The sequence below is a fragment of the Leucoraja erinacea genome, chromosome 22 (assembly GCF_028641065.1).
Source record: "Leucoraja erinacea ecotype New England chromosome 22, Leri_hhj_1, whole genome shotgun sequence".
Lineage (NCBI taxonomy): Eukaryota > Metazoa > Chordata > Chondrichthyes > Rajiformes > Rajidae > Leucoraja > Leucoraja erinaceus.
Window position 1 is genome coordinate 23,912,859 of NC_073398.1, and position 26,626 is coordinate 23,939,484.

Genomic DNA, 26,626 nt, shown 5'->3' on the forward strand with positions numbered 1-26,626 from the left:
GTTGATAATACTGATCCCCGTGGTATTTGTCTCTCTGTTCTTTGTAGCCTCATAACTGATGTTTTGGTAATCAGCAAAATACATTTTCTTCTGAAATTACTCAAGAGTCTAAAGGAGGCTGCCACTCACCACCAGTATGTTCAAAGGAATGACAAGGAGGCAGTTTGTGGAGATTTAGGTGGTGAAGAATCTATCTCGCATAAATTCTGCCTGTGTTCTCTCAACAAACTGACTGATTGCGACTGATATGCAAGGCATTACAATTGTCTTCCTGCTATCAACAGCAGTGGCACATTCTGGAGTAATTTCATCATGCACTATATAGTAAATCTAATTGCAGGTTTTCCCTGCTTGTGCATGTATTATTTGAGACTTACAGTACATTCATTCAACTGCAGAATACTCTTCAGCTCCTTTTGGCTGAAATGACTTGGAACAAATCCATGCAGTGGTTCTTACAGATGCCCAGCTATGCAGTAGATTTACTCGTCACATGCCATCTCTTGCAGCAGAGAGAAATTATGGCATATAATCAGAGACCACAAATGTATTAGGTCAAATTAATCTCTAGCGTGAATTTGCTGTTCTAATCTGTAGAATTTTCCATGCATTCTCCTTTGCTGTAACAGCACCAGAACCAGGAGCCACAGTCTAAGAATAAAGGGGAGGCCATTTAAAACTGAGATGAGAAAAATGCTTTTTCACCCAGGGAGTTGTAAATTTGTGGGATTCTCTGCCACAGAAGGCAGTAAAGGCCAATTCACTGGATGAATTTAAAAGAGAGTTAGATAGAGCTTTAGGGGCGAGTGGAATCAAGGGATCTGGGGAGAAGGCAGACACAGATTGTTGATTGTGGATGATCAGCCATGATCACAATGAATGGCGGTGCTGGCTCGAAGGGCCAAATGGCCCCCTCATGCATCTACAGTATTTCCTACGTTTCTATCCTAGATTTGAAATATTTGCTTGCCGCTATGTTATTTTGAAGGAAATTGCAATTCCTATTTGTTATAAACTGTAAATTACATTCAACACTTTAAGACATTGAAACACTGTTCAATATATAGCCTATAGCCAGGCAATTCAGTTTTATTTGCACTGATACTGTTTGAATTTTGTGGGCCTGGAGATTTGGAAATTGTTGAATTCCTATTGGTGGATAAATTCTAAATCAGAACACCGGAATCTAATGGTTTTAGCAATTTAAGAGCTTAATGGGAGTATTGATATTTGTAAATGGGCCCCTAGGCTCCATAGCATGTTGAACAGAAAACTCTTCACCAGTATTAGACCAGCCCTGCATGCTTCTCAATGAAGGACATCTGGGATCTTCATCAGTCTTTTTCTTTCTTGAGGTAAAGAACACGATATTGACAGAAAATTTCCATGAGGACGGAAAATAGGGCTTTCAAACAAATTGAACAATACTCGTTACTCAGGATTAGACTAAAGCAGCTTGATCCTCAGTCTACTAGCAAGCCCATAAAGCAGGCTTTAGAGATTGTGCAAAATTCACCACTCTGTCACGCTGTCTGCCAGCTATTTAACAACAAATTGGGCATTGCATCCGGCAGGAATTCAAAGTCAGATGAATTTGGGCTCAACGATCTCCCTATAGAAGATTTGTGTATGATGATATGTATCTCACAGTGTATGTGCAGTTCAAGGTTACAAACATCCAACTTATTATCACCCGTCCATCGAAATAAGCTCCAACGTTAAATTTAAAGTCTGGCATACATAAATACTTTCATTCCCACATTTACAGAACCACTGTTGCCCTCCATAATATTTTGGACAAAGACCCATCATTTATTTATTTGTCTCTGTACTCCACAATTTGTGATTTGTAATAGAAAAAAAATCACATGTGGTTAAAGTGCACATTGTCAGATTTTATAAAAGGCCATTTTTATACATTTTGGTTTCACCATGTAGAAATTACAGCTGTGTTTATACATAGTCCCCCCACTTCAGGGCACCAGAATGTTTAGGACACATGGCTTCACAGGTGTTTGTAATAGCTCAGGTGTGTAATAATTGCCTCCTTAATGCAGGTATAAGAGAGCTCTCAGCACCTATTCTTTCCTCCAATCTTTCCATCACCATTGGACATTTTTATTGCTGTTTATAAACATGAGGACCAAGTTGCCAAGAAGTACTAAAAAACAAGCAACAGTTCTGGTAAAAGAGTCTTGTGGACAGATGAGACGAAGATTAACTTATATCAGAGTGATGGCAAGAGCAAAGTATGGAGGAGAGAAGGAACTGCACAAGATCCAAAGCATACCACCTCATCTGTGAAACACTGTGGTGGGGGTGTTATAGCCTGGGCATGTATGGCTGCTGAAGGTACTGGCTCACTTATCTTCATTGATGATACAACTGCTGATGGTAGTAGCATAATGAATTCTGAAGTGTATAGACACTTCCTATCTTCTCGTTCAAAGAAATGCCTCAAAACTCATTGGCCGTCCATTTATTCTACAGCACGACAATGATCCCAAACATACTACTAAAGCAACAAAGGAGTTTTTCAAAGCTAAAAAATGGTAAATTCTTGAGTGACCAAGTCAATCACCCGACCTGAACCCAATTGAGCATGCCTTTTATATGCTGAAGAGAAAACTGAAGGGACTAACCCCCCAAACAAGCATAAGCTAAAGATGGCTGCAATACATCACCAGAGCATCACCAGAGAAGACACCCAGCAACTGGTGATGTCCATGAATCGCAGACTTCAAGCAGTCATTGCATGCAAAGGAAATGCAACAAAATACTAAACATGACTACTTTCATTTAAATGACATTGCTGTGTCTCAAACATTATGGTGCCCTGAAATGGGGGAACTATGTATAAACACTGCAGTAATTTCAACATGGTGAAACCAAAATGTATAAAAATGCACTTTAACAATATTTGTTTTTTTTTGTATTACAAATCTCAAATTGTGGAGAACCGAGGCAAATAAATAAATGATGGGTCTTTACCCAAACATTATAGAGGGCACCGTAGCTTCCTCTCTCTGTTCACTAATTGTTCTTCCTTTTCAGTCCTATGTTCTTTTGATGCCATCCATTACAATACTGTCGAGCTATGATTGCCATATCAAGTGATTTTTGTGTGGTTCCCGAATTATGGACAAAATCGACTTATGGATGTCCACAAATACAGAATCCATTTGTTACCTGGAGACAGCATGTAAATGTACACCAGATAGACACAAAGTGCTGGAGTAACTCAGCAGGTCAGGCAGCATCTCTGGAGAAAGATGGAAACCTTCTTCCGACCCGAAACATTACCCGTCTTTTTCTCCAGGGATGCCTCCTGAACCGCTCAGTTACTCTAGCACTTTGCGGCTATCTTCAGTAGAAACCAGCATCTGCAGTTCCTTGGTAGAATCAAAATGCTGGAGTAACTCAGTGGGTCAGGCAGCATCTCCGTAGAGAAGGAATGGGTGACTTTTCGGGTCGAGATACTTCTTCCTTCCTATACATGTAAATGCACACTGTGGGGCAACCCCTTTAAAGTCATATTTCAGTTAAATACTGTGCATTTACCTGGCTAAAGTACTGTCAAGAAAAGAAGTAATGAGCTCACGCCTTCCCTCTTTGTTGAACACCAGAGCTTTGCCACTAGAGAGGACACCACAACCAAAGCCAAGTTCTGCACCACGGATTGAATGGAAATTGTGGTAGGAAGAGAGCCGGGAGCTGCTGAAACTCTCAGAAATGATGGTAGGGTAGGTTTGGGAAGCCATGTCACATCCAGGCCCTGAAAATCCTGGGTCACATCTGAAAGCAAATAAAAAAGTCAAAACAATAACCATAAACCTTTGACGACACCATTATATTACTTGATATTTAGAGTAATTATTGATCGATATGGTTAATGAAAATAGCTTTCCCAATATCAGCATCATGCAATGGATAGGATGTGGGTTCATTTAAATTATTTGTTTGTGCACATTGGGTTGATTGCATTAGTCGAAACAGGGTGGACCATGTGAAGGTTGACAGACAGCCCTGCTTGCGACTGCGGACATCCAGACCAGACCATCCCACACATCGTGAATGACTGCCCACTGAGGCTTTTCCCTGGTGGCATCAAAGCCATTCACCCAGTAACCAATGCTGTCCTGGCCTGGATGCCTACCCTTGATCTACAACTTTAGGCTGTGCACGCCATATGCAAGAAGATTTAAATTATCGCGATTCATAAACAGGGTTAATGGTTCCTTTGAATTATTGCAATTTTTAGTGGCTGTGCTATTGGTTGAATCTGGTCACTTAAATCTGAGCCTTTGAATTGGAAATCAGCTATACTAGTTTACACCCAGACTCTATGTTGACTGGCGTAGGATTTGTAAGAATCAGTAAGGGACAGAGAACAGAAAATACTGGAAACACTCAGCAGTCCAGTAATCATCTGTGGGGCCAAACAGTTATTGTTTCAGTTTGTTAGAGCTGGTTCCAATGAGAGATCATTGGCTTGAATTGTAGAAAGAAATTGAACTATTTCTCCTTCTCTGCATTTAGATCCAAAAAAGAGCAATACGAATTATACATAAAACCACCTACAGACACTCAACAAAACCATTATTTATCAGACTAAAAACAATAAAATTTCAAGATCTGACAGATTACAAAACTATCCAAATTATGTTCAAAGCAGCTAATCAGCAATTGCCTTGTAATATCCAGGGGTTGTTCCAACGGAGAGAAAGCAAACACAACCTGAGAGGAACCTACATATTCGAAAAACCGGCAAGAAGAACTAATGCAAAACTCCATTGTGTTACAGCAAAGGGTGTTAGTATCTGGAATAACTGCCATGATGAGCTGAAAAAATGTAAGACTCTATTCAAACTAAAAACACACTCAGAAACAAAAGATTGAATGGTTATGAGCTGGACCAGTGATTTTCTTTTCTGGTTGGTTATTTCTTGTTTGTGGACTGTTCAACAGATTTTGGGTCCATTTGTTCCCATTACTTTATTTTTCCATGAAAATGTATAGAAAATAAGAGGGGGTAGGACCAGAAATGTTTTCGAACATCTTCTTACCCCTTTTGAACATGAACAATATTATTTGTATTATTTGAGTTACTTATTTGTTTGTTTTCCTTTGTGTTTTATTTTCTTTTTTTTTTATTGCTTACAAGTTTATTTGTGTTTGTATTTTTTAATATGTTCAATAAAATTAATAAAGTAAGTAAAAGATTAGAAAATAAAAATCCATAAAATTGGAAATCTAAAATGAAAACAGAAAAAAGCGAGAAACTCTCAGCAAGTCACGAAACACTGTTGATAGGATAAACTGAGTTAATGTTTTTTAGGTGCGTCCCCCCCTCCCCCCCCCCCACCCCCCCCCCCCCCCCCCCCCCCGTCTTCTCAGCAAACATCGTACATAGTCTCATCCTCACCCATCACTATTCTACAGTGGTCCAAAATCTTCAAAGGTCCAGCCCAATCTCAGGTCTGGTAGCCGTAGTGAAGATATCTGCGTCCAACTGTTGAACATCTAGCACCGGGCCAAGTTCAAGGAAACCCCTGGGCTTTTCCCTGTACTGTCAATGTTTAGAATAGTCAAGGTTCTTACTCAAACAAAACATAAAGATTACTGGAATTCCAAAAGATCTGTACTTACAAGCTTTGACCCAATTCACAGGCCTCCTATCTAATCACATTAGTTATTTGTACTGTATGACTAAGATGTCAAGTTTCCCGATTTACTTCTGAGTCCAGCTCATGTTAAATATATTGATAAAATTTCTTGTTACACAATTTTAGCTCAGGCAGTTGCCTCGGAAGTTGATTAACCATTTTAATGTATTAAAGGTGACGTGAAATAATTCAGGATCATTAGCTTAACATTATTTTTAGGAAGCTCACTGAAAAACCACTGTGCTGGGTTAGTGGTGACATCCTAGATAAACAAACACATCTGTTTTCTTGTACATGCAATAGTGCTGGTAGATTGGGAAAAATGAGGCAAGGTTAATGATCAAAGAAAATAGGTCAGTAAAAATGTTTTCTTTTTTGCAGATAAAAACCTGAAATAATGAAGAATAATGAAAATGTGATCTTACTTGCATCCATTAGTAGTACATCGACCTCGACCAGAGCACAGTTTGTAACAGGCTGGACCAATGTAGACTGGGAGAGAAATAAACAGATTAGATCACTGTAATATCCACTTGGGTTAGAGACAGTTTACAAAATAACTTACTGGTCATTCAATCCTATGATACAGAGGATTAACATTGCCATGAATAAAAAGGGCATTAGATGTTGTCCTCATTCTAACGGTCTTGTTAAATATATCAAGAATTTAGCAATGGAAGAGTGCACAATGATTTGGTTGCTGTCAATCTTATCAGCCACCATTCGCAGCTTGATTGGGAATGTAATTGTCAGGCTTCTCTTTAACTTGTGATTTTCTCCAGTTACCAGCCTGTCACCCTGAAGATTTCTACTGCCTCCCATTGGTGAAGCCCAGCCAAAGATTGCTAATTGACCAACACAGCATGTTCTGAGCACAGCATCTCAGAATCTGAGATTGTTGTTGGCCGAGTTAAAAGTCTTTGCTCATGGGATTCAGACCGTGGTTGCTGACAGTGCAGACCTGGGCCAATAAGTGAGTTCGGTATTTCAACAGCGCATGCCCAGGTCATGGGTCATTCAGGATAAACATTCTCGCCAGCTGAGCTACTGTGTGTGTACGGACCTGCGTATTAATTTCAATATGATTTATAAATACATTTATCCGTCAAATATGTCAGCACAGTGTACTGCAGGCTGCACAAATCCACAATTGTATCTATTTAAATTATTGACTCAATGCAGCACCGGCCTAGAAAAAGCAAGAAAGCCTGGAACGAACCTATTAATTATAAAATCCCTGGCATTAGCCTGAGTCACAGCTATTCAAATTCGATATTGATTGACACAAATTACAAGTTATGTGGTCAACCAATTTGAAACAGCCCTTATATTCCAATCTAAACAACCTTCTTGGATAGAAGGAAATGAGGAGAATGTGCAGTGTGGAGGGTAGGTTGGAAAGTTCACATTGGATTTGAACAGGCTGGTTAAACTTTCGAAGGTAGACAAAAATGCTGGAGAAAATAGCGGGTGAGGCAGCATCTATAGAGCGAAGAAAATAGGCAACGTTTCGACCCGAAACGTTTCGATCCTTGGCTGGCCGGGGACCGTCGGCTGCGCCTCTTGCCTTGTCCAGTGGCTGTCGGTTGGCCCCCTTGGTGCCAGCGCGGACCGAGCGCCGGTCATCGGTGGGGATGCACATGGGTGATGCGATGGCTCGGCGGGTCAGGCAACATCTCTGGAGAAAGGGCTCGACCCGAAAAGTCACCCATTCCTTTTCTCCAGGGATGCTGCCTGTCCCACTGAGTTGCTGCAGCATTTTGTGTGTGTCCACGTTGATGGCTGATGCTCGGCTTTCGATGGCGCGGGGCGGGGGGGGGGGGGGGGGGGGGGTTGGCCAGTGGCCGCTGGGTGGGACTGGAGGTGCGGGTTCCTCGGGAATTGGAGCGGGGTTGGGCTGGAGTTGGCGCTTCTTCGCCGCGCTAGTTGCGCGACTGGGGCCGCCACTGCTCAGGGCCGGTGTCCCGTCGGTCCGGGGCTGTCGTATATGGCCCGGCGGGGCAGGCGGAGTCGAGGTGGGGTCAACGCTTCTTCTCCGCGCTGGCTGTGGGCCTGGGGCAGCCGCAGTTCCAGCCCGGTGTCCCGTCGGTCAGGGGTCACCACGGACGTCTCTGCATGCCCCCCGGGTGGGGATGGGACAGTCGGGGAGGGGGAGAGGGGGACGGGGACGGTCCAGTGGTAGTTCGGCAGCGCTTGTGGCGCCCGTGTTCGATCCTGGCTGCGGATGAGGCACGGGTCTGTGTACGCAACAGCCGAGAATGTCTCTCCGCCGGTCCAGTCTCTCCCCATCTCCCACTCGCATCTGCCCCCTCTCTCTCGCTGTTGGTACCTGGCACTCCCGTTCCTCAGATTAAATATATTTTTGCACATAAATTAGGAATAAAGATAAGAATTTATACACAGTTTATACAGCCAGCGCTTCATTCGCATTTTCTTTATCGCGAATGACCTTTGACAAATCCCATGATTCCTTGCGTTTTTCGGAATACCGAACTCACTTATTCTCTTGGAATCATCTTATCCTCACTGCCAAATGATGGAGACCATATATAGGATATGCTTTTTGCTGAAGGTTCAGCGTCACACAAGGGGCACTTTATGTAACATTCAACAGGATCGCAATAGGACATCAGGGGTAGCTCTTCGCCATCCCTCATTAGTCACTTCATGTCATGGCAGAGTTTTCCAGGAATTTAACAAAATACATCAGAAAAAACAAATGAAACAAATGAAACTGACAAAGAGAAGTCGCTGATCATGGTGCATTTACTGAAGAATGTAACATTACAAACCATTGTCAATCGCCCACATGTTCCCTGCTGAGGAGCCCATCTGACTCCAGCGAAACCTGGTACCAGTGGTAAGCGCTGCGTATGGGAGAGGAATGGTTATGCGACTCCACCTTCAACAAAGGACAACATTTGATTAATCAAATAGTATTTTCAAGATCAACAAATTCCTCAGTTTATGTTGATTTCGACGTACTTGGAATGGGTGAACTCCCTCCTTCCTGGATAAGCAGCCAGCGTTCTGATCAAGTTCCCGAGGATGGTCCCTCTCAGATTATATTAGTATGACAGGAAGATTGTTCCCGATGTTGGGGAAGTCCAGAACAAGGGGTCACAGTTTAAGGATAAGGGGGAAATCTTTTAGGACCGAGATGAGAAAAACATTTTTCACACAGAGAGTGATGAATCTCTGGAATTCTCTGCCACAGAAGGTAGTTGAGGCCAGTTCATTGGCTATATTTAAGAGGGGGTTAGATGTGGCCCTTGTGGCTAAAGGGATCAGGGGGTATGGAGAGAATGCAGGTACAGGATACCGAGTTGGATGATCAGCCATGATCATATTGAATGGTGGTGCAGGCTCGAAGGGTCGAATGGTCTACTCCTGCACCTATTTTCTATGTTTCTATGACCCTGACACTACAACAAATGGAGATGAGGAAGGAAGGAGGTTCACAGCTGTTGGAGTATACTTTCAAGAAAGTGTAAGGTTACGATGGATAGATGGTATTGCAGAGATTATATTACAATCAGATGAGCCATGATGTTATAAACCAATGGAGTAGGCTCAGGGGGTTGAGTGGCCGATGTTGACCATGCCTTTGTATATGTTTGTGTGTGCAATTTGTTCACACTGCTGAGAATTTTTAATGAATATGTTGACAGCGGAAAATCTCATTTTCAATTGAATTTCTAATCCAATTTTCAGACTAAATTCTGGTCTTGGCTTCAATGTAAACATTTTTCAGCCCCTGGTCATTCTACATTGGAAAACAGTCATTTAGAAGTACAATGATTTTATTCAGCAATAACATTGGAAGATTGGTTAGATCCGTACCCACTGTAATTTTCAGAAGAGTAGACAGAGCTGTGGGGGTAGTGTGGGCCGGCACAGAGATCAGGCAAACACTCCATGTGCAGCAGGGACCATGAACGGCCACGGTTGGTTGAAAACCCCAAACTGATGCTGTTGGCACAGAAACATTTAATTATTTTTTTTAAATCATAATTTTCCTTCACTTGGAACCATCTAACAGAAACACATGTAGCTAAGGGAGACATGACTTCCAACTATAAAATCGAGGAGGTCTTCTGAGACCTCAATGGAACCAAGTGTGACCAGATATGAAGATTGTTGGAGGATTGGAGATTGTCCAGACCATTAGAAGAGAAAGGGGATTGATCTTTAAGGGAATGAGTTGGATTTCTGAAGAATCAGGAAGATCAAAGATTCCTTTATCTACTAATCCAGCAGTGCTTGAGGGATTTTAAGGAATGCATCAGTGGATCACTAGGCTTAAGGAGGTGGGAATCTCTTAAGGGCCTGTCCCACTTAGGCGACTTTTTCGATGACAGCCGGAACATCGGCTGTCGCCACATGATCGCGGGGTGACGCGGTGTGACACCTGTATTATCGTGAGCTGTTGCCTCAAGTGTCATGGCCTTTTTCTTGTTGCCGCTTGGTTTTGAAATGTTCAAAACCTCTCGGCGACAGTCAGCTTAACGTTGAGTGACTTCTCCTGGCGTAGGTGCTGTCGTAGGGTGTCGTAGGCTGTCGCCAGGTTGACACCATCTGACGTTGGCTGTCGCCGGGTGCCTATGTCGTGCTACGTCAACCGGCGGCAGCATCGGCGTCACGAGTGTCACGTTGCGTCATTTGAAAAAAGTGCACCGCTCCACCTGTCTTCAGTTGACGCCCTCAGGGTCGTACCTTGTCGCGGACTGACATAGGCTGACTTCGGTTGTCGTAGGCTGTCGTCTATATCGTCGTAGGCTGTCGTGGATGTTATCGTGGGTTGATGTCGCGTGTCCCGAAGAATTGGGACGCCAGTTGACGTAGCTTGTTGTAGCTTGACGTCGACTAGATGGTGGCCTGTCGTGGACAATGTCGTAGGGGGCCGATTTCTCGGCGTCATGCCACGATAGTGACTGGCGCCGGCTATCGCAGAAAATGTCACCAAAGTGGGACAGGCCCTTTAATAAGCAATCTTCCTAACCCCATCATATTTTGTTCCTGTATACACGATCCCTGGCCAAGGTCAGAGCGCATATTGTCCAGAATGTGAGAAGCTGACCAGCAGATACTGTACTTCTACCTGTTGCCGGGTTGATGAGATCCACAGCCCATGTTGATGGAGAATTCTGCGAGGTGAGAAGGTGCTGGTGGCATCACAGGTAGAATGTGGAAGTAGTCGACAGCCCAGACGTTCCTGTTCAGCCCATGGTGACTCTTCTGTCTCAAGCAGAACCTTGCAGCTGCTGTCTGCAGTTCTGGTGTGATCACAACAGAAACCAGACCTGCTTTCTGCAAAAGAAAGCTTGGAGATTAAAACATAGTTCTTGTCTACTTCTTCATTTTAAACACATTACAGATCCTTTCCAGGGTGCAGCAGAGTGCTATTCCTGATAACACAAACAGTTCACAAGTCGGAAATGAGGCCAGAAGCTGAGTTCTCCCACAGCAGAACACGCCACAGCGGTGGGTTGTCCCGTGGGAATAGATAATCTGAAGGGAGATTTTAAATCTTATTTTGCCATTCTTAATAATTAACAACCAATCTCTGGCTAATATTCATATCCTTTTAAAATATTTTATTGCAGATGAGGTTTTAATTGCTATTGAAGATTTTAACAAAGGCACTGCTGGTGGCCTAGATGGTGAGTTTCTCATTAAAAATCACAAAATGAGCATCAACAAGTCAACTGGAATGTATTCCTCTTGGGTTCGCTGTGGCAAAGTTTCACTAGTGGCCAATGGAGGCCATGCAGCAGCCTGGGGCTCCATTAGATTGGGCTCCACACCGTGGTAGAGTGCATGCAGCCGACATGGCCTGCAGCAGCATGGAGCATCGGTAGAGGACATTGACACATGGCCTGGCCAGGACGATGTTTGTAACTTTGACCCAGTGCCGCCACCAGGACAACGGGCTTTTATGGCCAAGTTAAGACAACATTATTTTTAATTTTGGACTTTAAGGGGTACAAATCGTGCTTAAACCATGGCGACTCTTGTGTACAGACTCAGTGTGGTCTACTATCTTACAGTCTTGTACTTGGTATGATTGTGCCCGGTGTATGGTAGGATTGTCACTGAACTGTATGCAAAAAAAAGAGCATTTCACTCTACTACGGTACATGTGCATTTCACTGTACTTAGGTACATGTGACCATAAAGTACCATTGAACAGTCGTCTGCATCATTAGGGAAATCCTTCCTGCCGGTCTCCCAAAGCTCATTTGTAGGTACGGGGTGTGAATAAGCTGGGAAGACGCATCTAATGTGCAGTGAACATTGCCATGGTTCCAAACACAATTAAATCAATCAAGAACAACTCATCTGCAGATAAAATGTGATATTAGAAACAGTGACGGGGTCCTTGTTGCGCGGGTCACTGTTGAAACAAAGCAAAGGGCAAACCTTCCTCCATGCCTGAGTTCAAACATGCAGCTTGGGAAAAATAAAGATATACTAATAAACTGTGACCTTTGACTGCATAATTTCCAAAATGTGACAAGAAATTGTATTTATTTAACCATGATTTCCTTAAGGGCACTCTCAACTAATTATCTGATCTTATTTTCATCAAATAAGATGGTATCAAATGTTTGGATCTCAGTTTAATCCCATTAATTTTTTTAATTATATTTTTCCTGTTAATAAAAAGGCAGTCTGCTGCCGCATCCTGGCCCAGTTGACATCAGGTGGTTGTGACAACTGTCCCCTTGACCTGTCGCTTCTCCAGGCAAGTTTGTGGTGTTGGGGTACGAGTTATTCTTCCAGCTGCTATTCCACTGTGAGCAAGTGGAGATGACTGGTAACTTAGCAAAGCATTAGATGGAGGTTGAATCTGTACTTTACCGGCAAGCCTCTTGCACTCACATAAAGGGAGTGGAGATGCTATTTCTTTTGCATTCATTCTTTTGTACAACCTCAGATTTATGGTGCTCATGGGTCTCCAGAACTGCAGTATTAAAACATTGGTGACTGATGCTGACCATTTTAAGTAGATGCACTGAATCTACTTACCCTATAAGATGAAAAAGGGAGCAAGTCCAAAATATGTTCCCTTCTGCCCTCAACAATGGCATAGAGTATGACATCGTTTTCATGTGATTCTCCAGGACTGCATGAACCAGCCCCTGAGGGAGAGAGATGGAGCATTATTTTCTATGGCTGTCATCAAACTCTGTATCTTTAGACACAGCACTCTATGAGCTAATGTTCCATCACTGAATTCTTTTTAAATTTGCCATGTTTCATAATTACAAATAGTTGCCCCATCAGTTTGATGTTATAATAGCTACAAAGAAAACACATCAACAATGGGATGTTCTTGAATGGAAATGTTTGGATGTCTGACAGCACACGGCACAGGTTGGAATTGGAAGTTTAGTCAAAGCCAAATTCCTATCAGGCACATTGAAATGATCATGGTCTAAAAAAATTGTGCTTATAGAGTCATATCGCATGTTAAGAGGCCCTTCGGCCTTTTGCCAATGCATGTCTTATCCGGAGAAGAGGGATGTTCAGAAATGAAACAAAACTAAAACTGATCACCATGATCTTTTTTTTAAAAGAAGTTTAAGGACTTGCCTTGGATATTCTTTTTGGAAGAGTGTTTGCCACTGCTTATGTTGTGGAGTGGTGAGTATTGCCCAATAACCAACAATAGTGGACATATTTCTGATACTTTAAGTCAGCTCTGGAATCCCTTCATACACATGTAAAGGTGCAACTTAAATGGATGTTGACATGCTAAATATGGGTGATTTGAATTGGGCAGTCAGACAAAGTTTTTTAATCTTCTCAAAGGTAGCCAAGTCACAATGTCAGGCAAGGTTAGACTCAAACTGTTAAAATATTCAACAGTTAGCAAATTAGCATTTTGAGTCAATAGATACGAGCGTTGTGCTCTGTGGTTTACAGCTCACCCATGCTGAAGTAAAACCTGAGGTTTCCACCATTGGTTGTGTCCAGAGATGGCGTGCAGGCAACACGACTGCCTTCATCGAGAAAGACAAGAGAGGAGCCTGATTCCACCTCGCCGCACTCTGTGCCAATGACAGCTCCTGATGTCTCCCAGCTGCAGAGAGAAAGACGTGAGAAAGGCCAGCATGGTATGTTTCTGCCGCATACTTTAATTGCAGTTGTGATAAAACTTACATTCCACTTTATAAACATTTGAAGCAAACATGCTTTTGTTTCAAAGGCTGTGGATTTGTAGAAACTCAGCTTTCAAAATAATTATCTCTGCGTCGCCCGATTGCTTTGATAAAAATAATTACCCAGGAAGCAAAAGTAAACAGTTCTAATAACATCAGGACAAGATATGAAATGTTAAGCTGGGGGTTAAAAGATATAACTTCAGGAATGCAAGTATACAACAGGCACTTGAGTGACTAAATCTGATATCAAAATTGTTTACTCCAAAGTGACATTGATTTTCAGAAATACATACCTGCATTAAGAGATTTTTAAAAACAATACTAGGGCGAAAAGGGATTGAGACGATAACTGCCACTGTGAGACAAAACTCTAATTGGAAATCTGATCAGTCTAGACTAAGAACATGGATGTGTAGCTGTAGATTCCCACAGCTCACTAGTTTCAAAGAGAAAGATCTTCTTTTCACAGACCTATTTAAAACACTAGAACGTGAGTGGAATCTTAGAGGCCCAGGTAGAGTCATGGCTTAGATACCATTTTCAGACTGAATTATGGCATTAACTTCTGGTGTTAACATAGCAACGACAAAAGAAAACAGACTTGAAATAAAATTTAAAAATCACCACAGATGTATTTGAAAGAAAGAAGCAGACTCCATGGGATCATCAATCAGATTTATGTAAGAAGAGGCAGAGTTTGTATTTACTTAATGTCTTTCAAATCCTTCTGGGGCATTGGTGAATACTGGTTTTGAAAAACGAATGGATTTAGAATTAATTAAAGTAATTAAGAGTCCATTACACATTTGCCAAAATTATTATGTTGTTTTAAAATGTACAGGAATCCATCCAATCTTATGAGAAGCTTCTAGAATCTGACATTATTTATATGCAAACAGTGAAGGTAAATGTTAAAAAACAATGAAGAAACCTTGCTCAGGGATGCTCACGAACTCTGTGCATGGGGCAATTATTCTAATCTCCTTAAATCCTAGCTGCTTCAACAACAATAACTGCATGTATTTACATAATACTTTTAATGTTGCAGATATCCTGAGCAGTGCCAAGGGCTAGGAGAGGGGAAGAGTTTACAAGCAAGAACAGGAGATTTACAAAGTCATTTTGCACAGGGAAAAGCAACTTGGCTCTTGTTGCTGTTCATCTCCACACACAATGCAAATACAACTCCTGTGCCCTCGATCAAAATCATCTCTCCCCCAAAGACCAACCAAACCTATTGTTAAATACTGCACAATTCTCTGCTGCAAACCCCAAATCCAGGAGAGCTTCACAATGCAAAGCAAAATGTGATTAAAGCTGGGGAGATGGGCTCCAAGCTTGGTAAAATTGAAAAGAAATAATAACAAGGGACGATGTTTCAGAAGATATTGCTGAGGCAGCTGAAGGCCTGCATTAAGTAAAAAGATGAAGGGATGGACAGAAGGCTAGAATATTCAAGCCTGGGTGAAGGAAGTAAATGGAGAGAATTGCAAATGAAGTCGTAGCAAATCAAAGCACATGTCAGCGGAGTAACCCAGGGAGAGTCTGATCACTTTAGAACACAGGCCATTTGTACACGTTGTTTGTTCTCTGTAGTGGAAGAAAATGGTAAGTAGCAATAATGGAAAAATCCTCTCGCTTCACCAGCCACAATAAAATCCTAAATCCATTCCTATTCATGCATTTGCACTTTTGCTACCAGAAGCAGGCGGAACATTTTTTTTCCCTTGAACTTTCGCAAGAGCTATTCAGCTTGTTATCGAGCTTGAAGTAGCTGATATATTAAACATTGTGAAGTCACAAAGGGGGTTAACAGAAAATTAAACTCTCTGAGGAGGACATTAAATGGATATCCCTGAGCTGTCAATTGAACATGCATCAGCAGTGAGGATAAGTTCAGGGAATTGAATTCCCTCTGCTGTCAAGTGCTTTTTTTTTTAATATCTAGGTGCACAGGAAACCTTTCAGAACCTCTGTGGTTATGAACTGGGAGAAGATGATTTATTTTTCCAGGGCAATGGAGGAAAAAGCTATGTTTGGTTTTCTTTTAAGTTGCAAGGGTATGAAGAGTTAAAAGTTATTCCTAATGCACGGTTTCCATCCCACTGCAAACACTGAACTCTCCGCAAATTTATTTGGCTGGTAGCTACAGTTTAAATATGTATGTGCAGAGCTAATGCAGCTCTCTTTTGAATTTCACTTATCCCCATGATAATAGTACACATCTTCGGAATACTAGAAATAACAAGCACTTACCCTGCAGGCTGACTTTCAAACTCTTCTACCCACTGTGTTACAATGCCTTCAGTCTGCAGATCAATGTCCCTGGTTGTTACAAAGTTAAAATCAGTGCCCTCTGTCCCATGGAAATACATGGCGTTACCATCAGACTGACAGCTATGCTGTGGAGAGAGGGACAGAGGAGAGACGGCATTACACTTATTATAATCATTTTTTTGTAAACACAACCAACTCATAAAGCAAAAAAGAGAATTTGGAAGAGTTTTGAATTATTCATTTGTTATAGCTTTAAATATTAGATCCAATTAAAAAGCAAAATCACAGTTAAACAAGAGCCACTTTATTGATTAATGTCACAGTGCTAAATACATCCGTTTTCACAAGCCTTTCAGTCAGATTATTAAAAACAATAATAACATTAAAATCCTTTGCTTTTATAATTGCAATGTTTTTACAATACTTTATACAATTATATTAATCTCAATTTTCTATTTACACTTATGAATTTGTGTTATCACCCTCATTAATCTACAGCTCAATAGCTCATTTATAATGGTGTACCCATGAGAATGCAATTGTAAACACGGTCATGACTATTGGCTAAAATAAAATTACTAGGATCTCTTTGGTGATGTACTTTAAGCCTCTGTTTATAAAAATAGAAATTCCTTTGGCGCATGTTACATCTTTGCAGTATTGTACCCACAATAAGTATTTTCAACTCCCTGCTGTTTCTGATATCCAAGCCTTTGAGCATCGCAATGAATGTTTTGATGTGAATTTCCTTTCCTAAATGCTTATCTCAAACATCTCTCAATGAATCGTGTTGGTCATTGGTTTATCCATTCCACAAGTTTGACTATTCCTTCTGGACACTTCTTACCACCCTTCTGATTATTTGCCTAATCTCTGAATTTTCCTCTCCGATACATTTTGATGTTCTCATGCGATCCAAATTCAAATCATAAACCTGGTTAGACAATGAAATCTACCCTTTGGAACACAATTTTCAAATCTTCTCCTGGCAAAGCAACTTTCGGTTGGTTTTCTGTACCTATCCGTGCTGTTACATTTCCAATTCTACCCAATAATTGATGCAGTGTAGTGAACCTTTCCGTGAGACACTTCAGCAAAAGCCATTGGAAAATCAATTGTTGCTTCATTATTTGCATCTTTTCAGTTTCATTATTAATTAGATTCTGATTTAAAGAACAGTTAAATTGGTAGAAACATGATGTTGTCCAATACATTTTAATTTCTAAACATTCAATCTCAAATTATTGGCTTCTAGTAGTTTGGGCACAGCTGGGGGTTGAGTAACAGGCCTGTACTTCCCAGTTTAATAATCTCGGGTTGAAAAGTTATTTAACTGCTCTTCAGTCCCCCACATATGCATACTAGTGAAAATTGATAAAATACAGTAACAGTTTGTGGTACCTTCTCTTTGATTTCCAACTGCCAAGAATGTACATTATCATAAGAGGAGTAGAATTAGGCCATTCAGCCCATCAAATCCACTTAACCATTTGATGACGCCTTATCTATTTTTCCCTCTCAACCCATTCTCCTGCCTTCTCCCCATAACCTTTGATGCCCTTCCTAATCAAGAACATATCAATCTCCGCTTAAAAATTACACAATATCTCGGCCTCCACAGCCATCTGTGGCAATGAATTCCATAAATTCATCACCCTCTGGCTGTAGAAATTCCTCCTCATCTCTATTACAACCCAATGACATCCATACGAGTTTCAGATACTTTCCCCAAGTACCAGATTTTTCTGTAATTACTTGCAACAATAATTCAACATCCTCCTCTAAAACACTTATAATGCAGAATAATTTATTTAAAATAAACACTTCTATCCTGTCGAGCACTGCTACACCTCCAAGCTTGGCTCTTCATCTCTTCGACTGTTTGAAAATCTTATTGTGACAAAGTTACTCTGTGTTGATAATCTATCACAGCATGTGGTCCATACAAATGTCAAGCAACAAAAACATAAGGGAAAGGAAAGCTCTGATAATATAATACAGCTTCAGAAACAGCACATGTGAATCAAAAGCTTTAGAGAGCAAACAAGGGGAGGTTTAATAATAATAATAATACATTTTATTTATGGGCGCCTTTCAAGAGCCTCAAGGACACCTTACAAAAATTTAGCAGGTAGAGGAAAAACATGTAAGGGGAATGAAATAAATAGTAGAGACATGACTAGTACACAAAGTAAAGACAGAAGGTTTGTCTGAGGATAGTTGCTAGAGCTGTTGATAGAGGGAATTGATCAAATTATAAATCCTGGGGTTTTCCCATCTTTTTTCACATTTTCATATTCTCACCTTCCAGGAATGTTACATTTAGGATCAAATGGCGAAGTAGCAGGGGATTAATGCAGCCATTAGGCATAAAGGCTTTACAAAGTAAATTCAGCAATATGAGTGGGTCCTTTTCTTAAGAATACATTGATTATATAAATATGTTTGATTGATTGATTTTTAATGGTTGAGAAATATCAGCCAAATAGTTTGATTTATGTTTCATTTTTACCCCCCATGCCCTCAGAAACACAGTCTAATGGTTAAAACTTTAATGATCAGCATGGGATAAATCCAACTCCTATTTTTTTTTTTTAACTTGTTTTATCATCCTCTGCTTTGAGCCTTGTAAACAAATAGTAATTAATCTTAATTCATTGAACAAAACATGAAACTGACTGGCAGAGACGGAAGACATACTGCAGTGAACTGTGGGAACTATTATTGTGGGAACTATTACCAGTCGCAAATATAAATGTAAAACAGATTTCATTTTTCCAGTTGCACTATCTTTTCTAGTTAATATCAGTAGCCAGAAGAAAATATACCCAGGTAAGTTTTGGTCATGTACATTTTCGAGTGTAAAATCATTATACGTATTCCACATTGTTATGTGGGGGCAGCTAACAGCACAGTGTGAGTGCAGCTGCCAAATAATCTGGAGGCAATTATATTTTCATTTACAAAATGTATTTACTTAATGGAGTCTTAAGCCCCTGTCCCACTTAGGAGACCGAAACATCAACCTCTGGTGACCTTGCCCACCACCCAAGGTTTCCGGAGGTTTTGGTCACTCTCCTTAATGGTCGAAAGTGGTTTCCGCATGGTCGAGACTTCATCTAGGTTGCTGCTAATTTTTCATCATGTTTAAAACTGGCCTCGACTAAAAATAGGTTGCCGTTTTAAAAATCGTTCAGTTAAAGTATGTTAATTTTAGGTTGTAGTGGTATAAAAACACAATGATATAAATTCAATAATAATCTATTGAACATCTACAGGTGTATGATGGATAGCACACCGATTGGTTGCATCCCAGGCAGCCTGGTTCAGTAACATGAATGCCCAGGAAGGAAGGAGGCTGCAGAGAGTGGTGACTACTGCCCAGTCCATCACAGATGCTGACCTCCACACCATTAAAGGGATCTCAAGTCAAGTCAAGTCAAGTCAAGTTTATTTGTCACATACACATACGAGATGTGCAGTGAAATGAAAGTGGCAATGCTCGCGGATTTTTTGTGCAAAAGACAAACAACAAAACAACCAAACAAATTATAAACAAAATCATAACACACATATTCTTTTACATAATAAATAACAGAAGGAAAAACGTTCTGTAGAGTTAGTCCCTGGTGAGATAGGCGTTTACAGTCCGAATTGCCTCTGGGAAGAAACTCCTTCTCAACCTCTCCATTCTCACCGCATGGCAACGGAGGCGTTTGCCTGACCGTAGCAGCTGGAACAGTCTGTTGCAGGGGTGGAAGGGGTCTCTCATGATTTTGTTTGCTCTGAAGTTGCACCTCCTGTTGTATAGTTCCTGCAGGGGGGTGAGTGAAGTTCCCATAGTGCGTTCGGCCGAACGCACTACTCTCTGCAGAGCCTTCTTGTCCTTGGCAGAGCAATTCCCAAACCAGATGGTAATGTTACCGGACAAGATGCTTTCCACCGCCGCTGCATAGAAGCACTGGAGGATCCTCGGAGACACTCTGAATTTCCTCAATTGCCTGAGGTGGTAAAGGCGCTGCCTTGCCTTCCTCACGAGTGCTGAGGCGTGTGATGCCCATGTCATATCCTCAGAGATGTGGACTCCCAGATATTTAAAACAGTTCACCCTATCCACAGGATCCCCATTTATACTCAATGGAGTGTACGTCCTCGGATGATGTGCCCTTCTAAAGTCCATGATCAGCTCCTTCGTTTTTTTGATGTTCAAGAGGAGGCTGTTATCCTGGCACCAGAGCGCTAGATCAGCCACCTCCTCCCGGTAGGCCTTTTCATCGTTGTCTGAGATCAGGCCCACCACCACAGTGTCATCAGCAAACTTAATTATTAAATTGGAGCTGAACCTAGCCACACAGTCATGTGTGTACAGGGAGTACAATAGGGGGCTGAGGACGCAACCCTGGGGTGATCCTGTGCTCAGGGTGAGGGACTTCGATGTATTCCCTCCCATCTTGAATCTACAAGAAGCGCTGTCTTAAAAAAGCAGCTGATATCATCAAAGCTCCCCACCCTGGCCACCCTCCAATGGACTGTTGATTACAACAAATCAAGTATAAGGTTGAAGATTACTTTTACAGGATTAAGTAGGGTATAGTGGGCAACAACGTTTTAATACTGATGTTAATATTATAAAGCACTGATGGTAAAATGTAGTCTTCCCTCCATGAAGCCTTATTCCTGATATATCACAATACTGAAGCTGATATCCGCTTTCGTAGTTGAAAAAACATCATGAATAAATACAATGTGGCAATTATTCAGACGTCTTTTTTAATAAAAGGTTTCCTGTCTCATGGGGATGATAAATGTGTTAAGTTACGTGAAGTACAGCTTCAAATCTCTAGAGTTCTTCTGAACCACTAACAAACCTAATTAACCACATCTGAATTTTTACTTTTATTCCCAGATTAGTTTCAAACCCACATCCTGGAAATGATCCAATTTCTCAATCTCACAGCTCACTAACTCAGGCATAGTGGAGTCAATTCTTACTTCTGGGGCAGCGAGTGAGCAGCGAGTCCCAGTCAGCCGGCTGCCTATGAGCATCACAAGGAGTCACCCGCCATTTTGGGGCAGCAGCTTTCCTGGTGTCAGGTTACCAGGCTGAAGAGAACCTGAAGCCAGCTACACTCCACAGCAGGGAAGCTGGGATTCAAGGAAAGGTTGGCCAAGCTGGCGTAGCCAAGCGGAAGGTCCAAATCCAGAACACCAGCTGGGCCAGACATTTGGTCTGAGCTCACAGGTCACTGATACTAGTGACAAGAAGAGGTGTTCCTGACCAGATGCAGATCCATTGATTCAGTGATTGAATATTCAACGTAAGGTTTAGTCCAGGGAGAGATAAACAACAGGGAAGGGTCGGTTTCCTGCCTCTATCCTACTTGGAGGTTTGCTTTCCTAGCTTCCCCCAAACTTACTATCCATTAAAGCAACTCTCCCGCCTTGTTGTCCAATTGAACAAGCCAAGAGAAGTTTCTGGAAGGCCACCACGGCAAGGGTGTAACTAACCCCATCAGCAAACTAGGCACCAATAATCTCACCCTGATGGTCAGCAGTGAGGAGCCTCGACAGCAGACATGGATGCAAGTGAGAACTACACTCAGTGAAGACTCCGACAAGGGAGGGAAGATGGCACCAGCACCACCTGGGGCAGAGGAGCAATTCAACTCTGGGAGCCCACTGATGATGCTTATAACCAGCTTTAAACATAGCAGATTGTAACTTGGTTCTCAGGCAGATAGTTAGAGCCTCATTTAATTATTGCATGTGTGTGTGCAAATGCGTTATATAGAAAGCTACACGTGCACTGGATTCCTACAAATCCCTTTTCTCTGCTACAAAACTATAAAGCACCTGGGTTAAACATCTTAAAGAAATACAGGTCAAAGTGGTCAGTAATGGTGGGAGCAACAAACCCAAAGGCTGGTATCCTTCAGCTTGGTGTACTGAGGACAATTGCTATCAACCCACCCTCAAGGCAAATGTGTGGGTGTTGCAGTCACAGGGGGTCGTGGCAACTGTTCCCAGATTGGGCTCCACAAGTAAACTTAAGCTCATCCGGACTGGGCCTCCCGGGCTCTCCCACTGTTGCAATTATAGAAGCCTGGAAGGTTCATTCCCAGCAATACCCAACGGCCACGTTTTCTTTCCTGAGAGGCCTGTGAACAAAATGAATCTTCCTCTTGCTACCAAAGGTAAAACCTTTGAATTGTATGCATGCCTTTCTATATCTCTCGTTGGGTCTCATCTCAACTCTCAGGATCACACCAGGAAAGATTCAAGGCCTGGAGGTACGGACTACAGAGGTGATTTACTGGAATGATGCCAGTGCTGACAGATTTCAAAGTCATAGAAGGAGTTAAGAAGCTGGCACCACTTGGAGTAAACCACAGAGACCGAAAGGTAAATGGAATTGTTGTTTATTCTGTTTCTCGTGTGCCTTTTTGTGATATATAATTGGTTCAGAACTGGAAGACAGGAAACATCTGTTCATTGAGAGTCAAATCGCAACTGAAGATACAAACATGGGGCAACTGAGTTGCAATGATTAACCGTGTAATACTTCTTGGGTGACTGTCTTAAAGTTGGCAATTATTAATTAGTTTGAATTCCAAAATGGGAAGGCTGTTATTAACTGAGAAATTAGCAATGAGCAATTGCAACACTAAGTTAACAATTAGTTTCCTGATATAACATACAATGGTAGAAATGTTCAAGAGTATGAATGTTGATTTGGTGAAACTCAACACTGGCTGGAGAGCTTCTATTTATGTCAAAGAATGCAGGGGGTGAGGGATATTTATTTACAGCCAGTGGCGGCAGCGTTAGACATAATTTACAAACGGGAAAAAGATGGGAGGGAACCAACAGCATAGATGTGATGGACCAAATGTTTCTCCCAGTGTTGCATATTTCTATGTGAAATTATAAGTTCTGAACCCTAGAGTTTTAAAAATGGTTGCATACTACTGCCCAGTCATGCTTCACCGACAAGTTGCAGGACTAAAGTATTTGACACACAAAAGATCTGGGACACGGTAGCAGGCAAGAGGACTTCTTCAGTTGATACAAATTTGTATTGAATAGATCCCTGGCTGGCCAAATGCAAAGACAATGAATGCACATGAATCCACCTATGAAGGTGGAGATATCTTCTGTGAAAGTCCTTCCATCTGGAAATCTCTCACATTTGAAAATAAAAAGTAAACATCTGCATTCAAAGAATTGTGTTTTTTTAAAAATCATATTGTATTTTGATGCATATGTAGATAGAACATAATATTAAAATGCACTTTTACTTTGGTCTCAAAAATAATTGAATAGGACGGCACAGTGGCGTTGGGGTAGGGCTACTGCCTTACTGCACCAGAGACCTAGGTTTGATCCTGACTGCCGGTACTTGTCTGTATGGAGTATGTACGTTCTCCCCGTGACCTGTGCGGGTTTTCACCGAGATCTTCGATTTCCTCCCACACTCCAAAGACATACAGGATAATTTGTAGGTTAGTTGGCTTGGTGAAAATGTAAAATTCTCCTGGGTGTGTGTAGGGTAGTGTTAATGTGCGGGGATCGTTAGTCGGTGCGGACTCGGTAGGCTGAAGGGCTTGTTGCCACATTGTATCTCTAAACTAAACTAAATATTTCAGAGAGTTACACACTGCATGGTTCTTTATTAGCATTATGGCCTTTACCAGAGGCCACTGGAATTGACTAGCTACACAAATGCTGAAGGCGGCAGGCTGGAACGAGCACGTCACAGCCCAATAATCGCCTCTACTGGTGGGAAAGGAGCAGGGCAGCTGTTAAAATGGAGATACAACACTTCAAACTCCATGTCTGCCAATTACTGGTCGCAGTCTTGAGAGTTTCGCCATTGAACCTCATTAACAAGTGCGGGACAAAGTTCTCGTACCACACACAGAGAGGTTTCTTTGACACTAAGAGTTGGCTATTCCATTACATTTCATAATATTATTAATACCAAATGATGAATGATTAATAAGAATACTATTACCTGCTCCAAACAACAGAGTCTAAAATACAAGTTAATAATGAGATTAAAAAAAAAAAAAAATCGTTCTTAGTTTCAGGTTTCACAAATGAAGGCCATATGTCTTGTCCAGGGCAATTCTTAAATCTCCCACATCCACCAGAGCAGGAGAAAATCAGTGCACATCCCGCGAGGGCAGTCTTATAGTTAGTGGCCACGAGATTTGCATCTCCTTCATCAGCTGGTGGCGGCTTTCCTCCAGAAACAGTAAAGAAGTGGGGTTCAAATGGTCACTGAAACTCACAAGTGCTTTTGGGTTACAATTGCACAATGAGAATTCTGTCATTTTAATATATTTATGCAAACACACTTTCTATCCTCATGGCAACAGACCCCCTCCAAAGCTCCTCTTGCCAGAACCTTGCAACTTATCTGAACTTATCTTTATCCAGAAAACAAAAATCACCGCCAATCCCTCAATTCTATTTAGGCTAAATACGAAACAACCAAATTCCCATTCTAGTACCATGGCAGCCTTGCATTAACAATTCTCTTCTCTCAGGTGAGGAAACTTCTCATCTCAGTCCTAAATAACAAGCTTGTTATCCTTAGACAATGAGCATAGTTCTGGATCTCTCAGTCTGGGAAAATAGCTTCAGTTTCTCAGTATTCACTTAGGCAAACACTCCAATTCATTGCCTGTACCCAGAGCTCCAGAGGAAATATATGCTTATTATATGGTATCTCCCACAGCAGTATAAAAATTCCAATATTGTCGATAGAAAATAATTAAAATACACAAGGATCAGGAAATACAAGGCTTGTTTCCAAAACAAGCAGGCTGTTCAGATCAACTAAAACAATTTCAGTTGCAAGGTTGTCCCACCAGAGGCAAATCTAAATGTCCTCACCTTCATGTCCCAGGAATGTTTTCAGTCACTTATATTATCTCATGGTTAGATGCACGTCAAAGACTAATACAATATAAATTCTTGACTCCCTCCCCAAGGGTTAAGTTTTGTGATGATACTTCCCGACAGCTGGCCCACACACTTTGCTAGGGTTACTGCTGTTGGCTTGTACGCATTGGGTTTGGGCAATGGCAGATTGCAAATGGCTGGTGACAGATGGAAAGGAATCTGCCCTCAACACATTCATTTCTGAAATTAAGAAGATGTCATTCAACGTAAGCGGACAGAAGGGTATATTTGAGAGCCAGACGGACTAACACACTATTACCATAAAAACTCCAAATAAAAATGTACTAAATGTCATTTGCAAGCAGGTTTACATTCATGTCCCTTACCTACAGAGACATATTTGAATGACATCCATATTTTAATTGATTAATCGTAGGATACGAATTCTCCACAGAGATGTGAAGCTTATCAAATTAAAATGAAGTAATTACAGAAAGATAGAAAGAGACAAAGACGCAACAAATGACCGAGATGAGGTGATTAATCAGGGCAAACCTTCACTGTTGCTCCAGGGAAAAAAAGCCAGTTGCCCGTGTCGACTGGATCCAGGTTATCTTCCAAGAGTGACTGCTTGTGGGCAGCATTGATGATCAGGATGTTATCCAGGGCCCAGCAGGCCTCATATACGTGGCTTGCATGGAGATAATCCTGTGCCCATTTAAATCTGATATTTTCCCCTTTGGCATCTTGAGGAAGGTAGACAATGTGGATAACAGTGTCGGTGTTGGACGGAGCCCTGTTATGTAAAGATTAAACGCATACATCATTTCTCTGTTTACATTTTCTTCCTGTATTTTACGTTGCAGCTATGCTGCCATTGCATATCAGCCCAGAACTTCCTCAGAACAGCACAATAGCTATGCTACCTGGTAAGGAGTTTATCAAAAGCCTGTTCAGAGGTGATCAGTAAAGTACCGCACAGCTCTGATGACTTTGTAAATCATCAGTCCCATGCTAGGAAATCACTGAACTTGCTATAGAGGGAGTGCAACCGAAGTTCACCAGACTCTGTCTCAGTATCATCTTCCCATTCTCTCCCCGTTCCCCCTCGTGTCTTTTTGTGTTCAGAGATCCATCAGGCTCCTTCTAGTACTTTCTAACAAGGAAAGTCCACAGATTTACCACCATCTGTGTGAAGAAATGTCTCCGCATCTCAGTTCTCAATGTTCTACATCGTAACCCAAGACAATAACCGAAGCTCTTGCTTGTGGACTCTGCCAGGGAATCTTCCTCTCCACATCCACTCATTCTTCTAAACTCTAGTGACTGGAGGCCCAGTTGATTTAATTTTTCATCATACTGTCTTAGGAGACAGTGTAGTGAACTTCTGTTGCACTGCCTCTAAAGCAAGTACATTTTCAGGTAAGTAGACAAAAACTGCACGAAATACTCTTGCCTCACCAAGGCCTTGTGTGATTGTACCTAGACACATTTATCCTTATATTCAACATCTCATGTGCTTAAAGGCTACGTACCATTTGCCTTTATAATTATTTAACTTCACCTGCAAGCTTACTTTCCTGGTCTTCAAGTTGAGATTCC

At 41.6% G+C, this 26,626-nt stretch overlaps 1 protein-coding gene across 1 annotated transcript in view; it reads right to left on the reverse strand.

Annotated features, from left to right (window-relative positions):
- reln (reelin) overlaps positions 1 to 26,626 on the reverse strand; it is a 253,257-nt gene that overhangs the window by 128,784 nt on the left and 97,847 nt on the right. The window contains exons 10-18 of the mRNA XM_055653596.1: positions 25,580 to 25,820; positions 16,094 to 16,239; positions 13,604 to 13,755; positions 12,699 to 12,811; positions 10,768 to 10,976; positions 9,510 to 9,638; positions 8,459 to 8,568; positions 6,092 to 6,158; positions 3,562 to 3,795 (exon numbers count right to left, since the gene is read on the reverse strand). Of these exons, the coding sequence (XP_055509571.1) occupies positions 3,562 to 3,795; positions 6,092 to 6,158; positions 8,459 to 8,568; positions 9,510 to 9,638; positions 10,768 to 10,976; positions 12,699 to 12,811; positions 13,604 to 13,755; positions 16,094 to 16,239; positions 25,580 to 25,820 (1,401 nt within the window). The remainder of the gene's footprint in view (positions 1 to 3,561; positions 3,796 to 6,091; positions 6,159 to 8,458; positions 8,569 to 9,509; positions 9,639 to 10,767; positions 10,977 to 12,698; positions 12,812 to 13,603; positions 13,756 to 16,093; positions 16,240 to 25,579; positions 25,821 to 26,626) is intronic.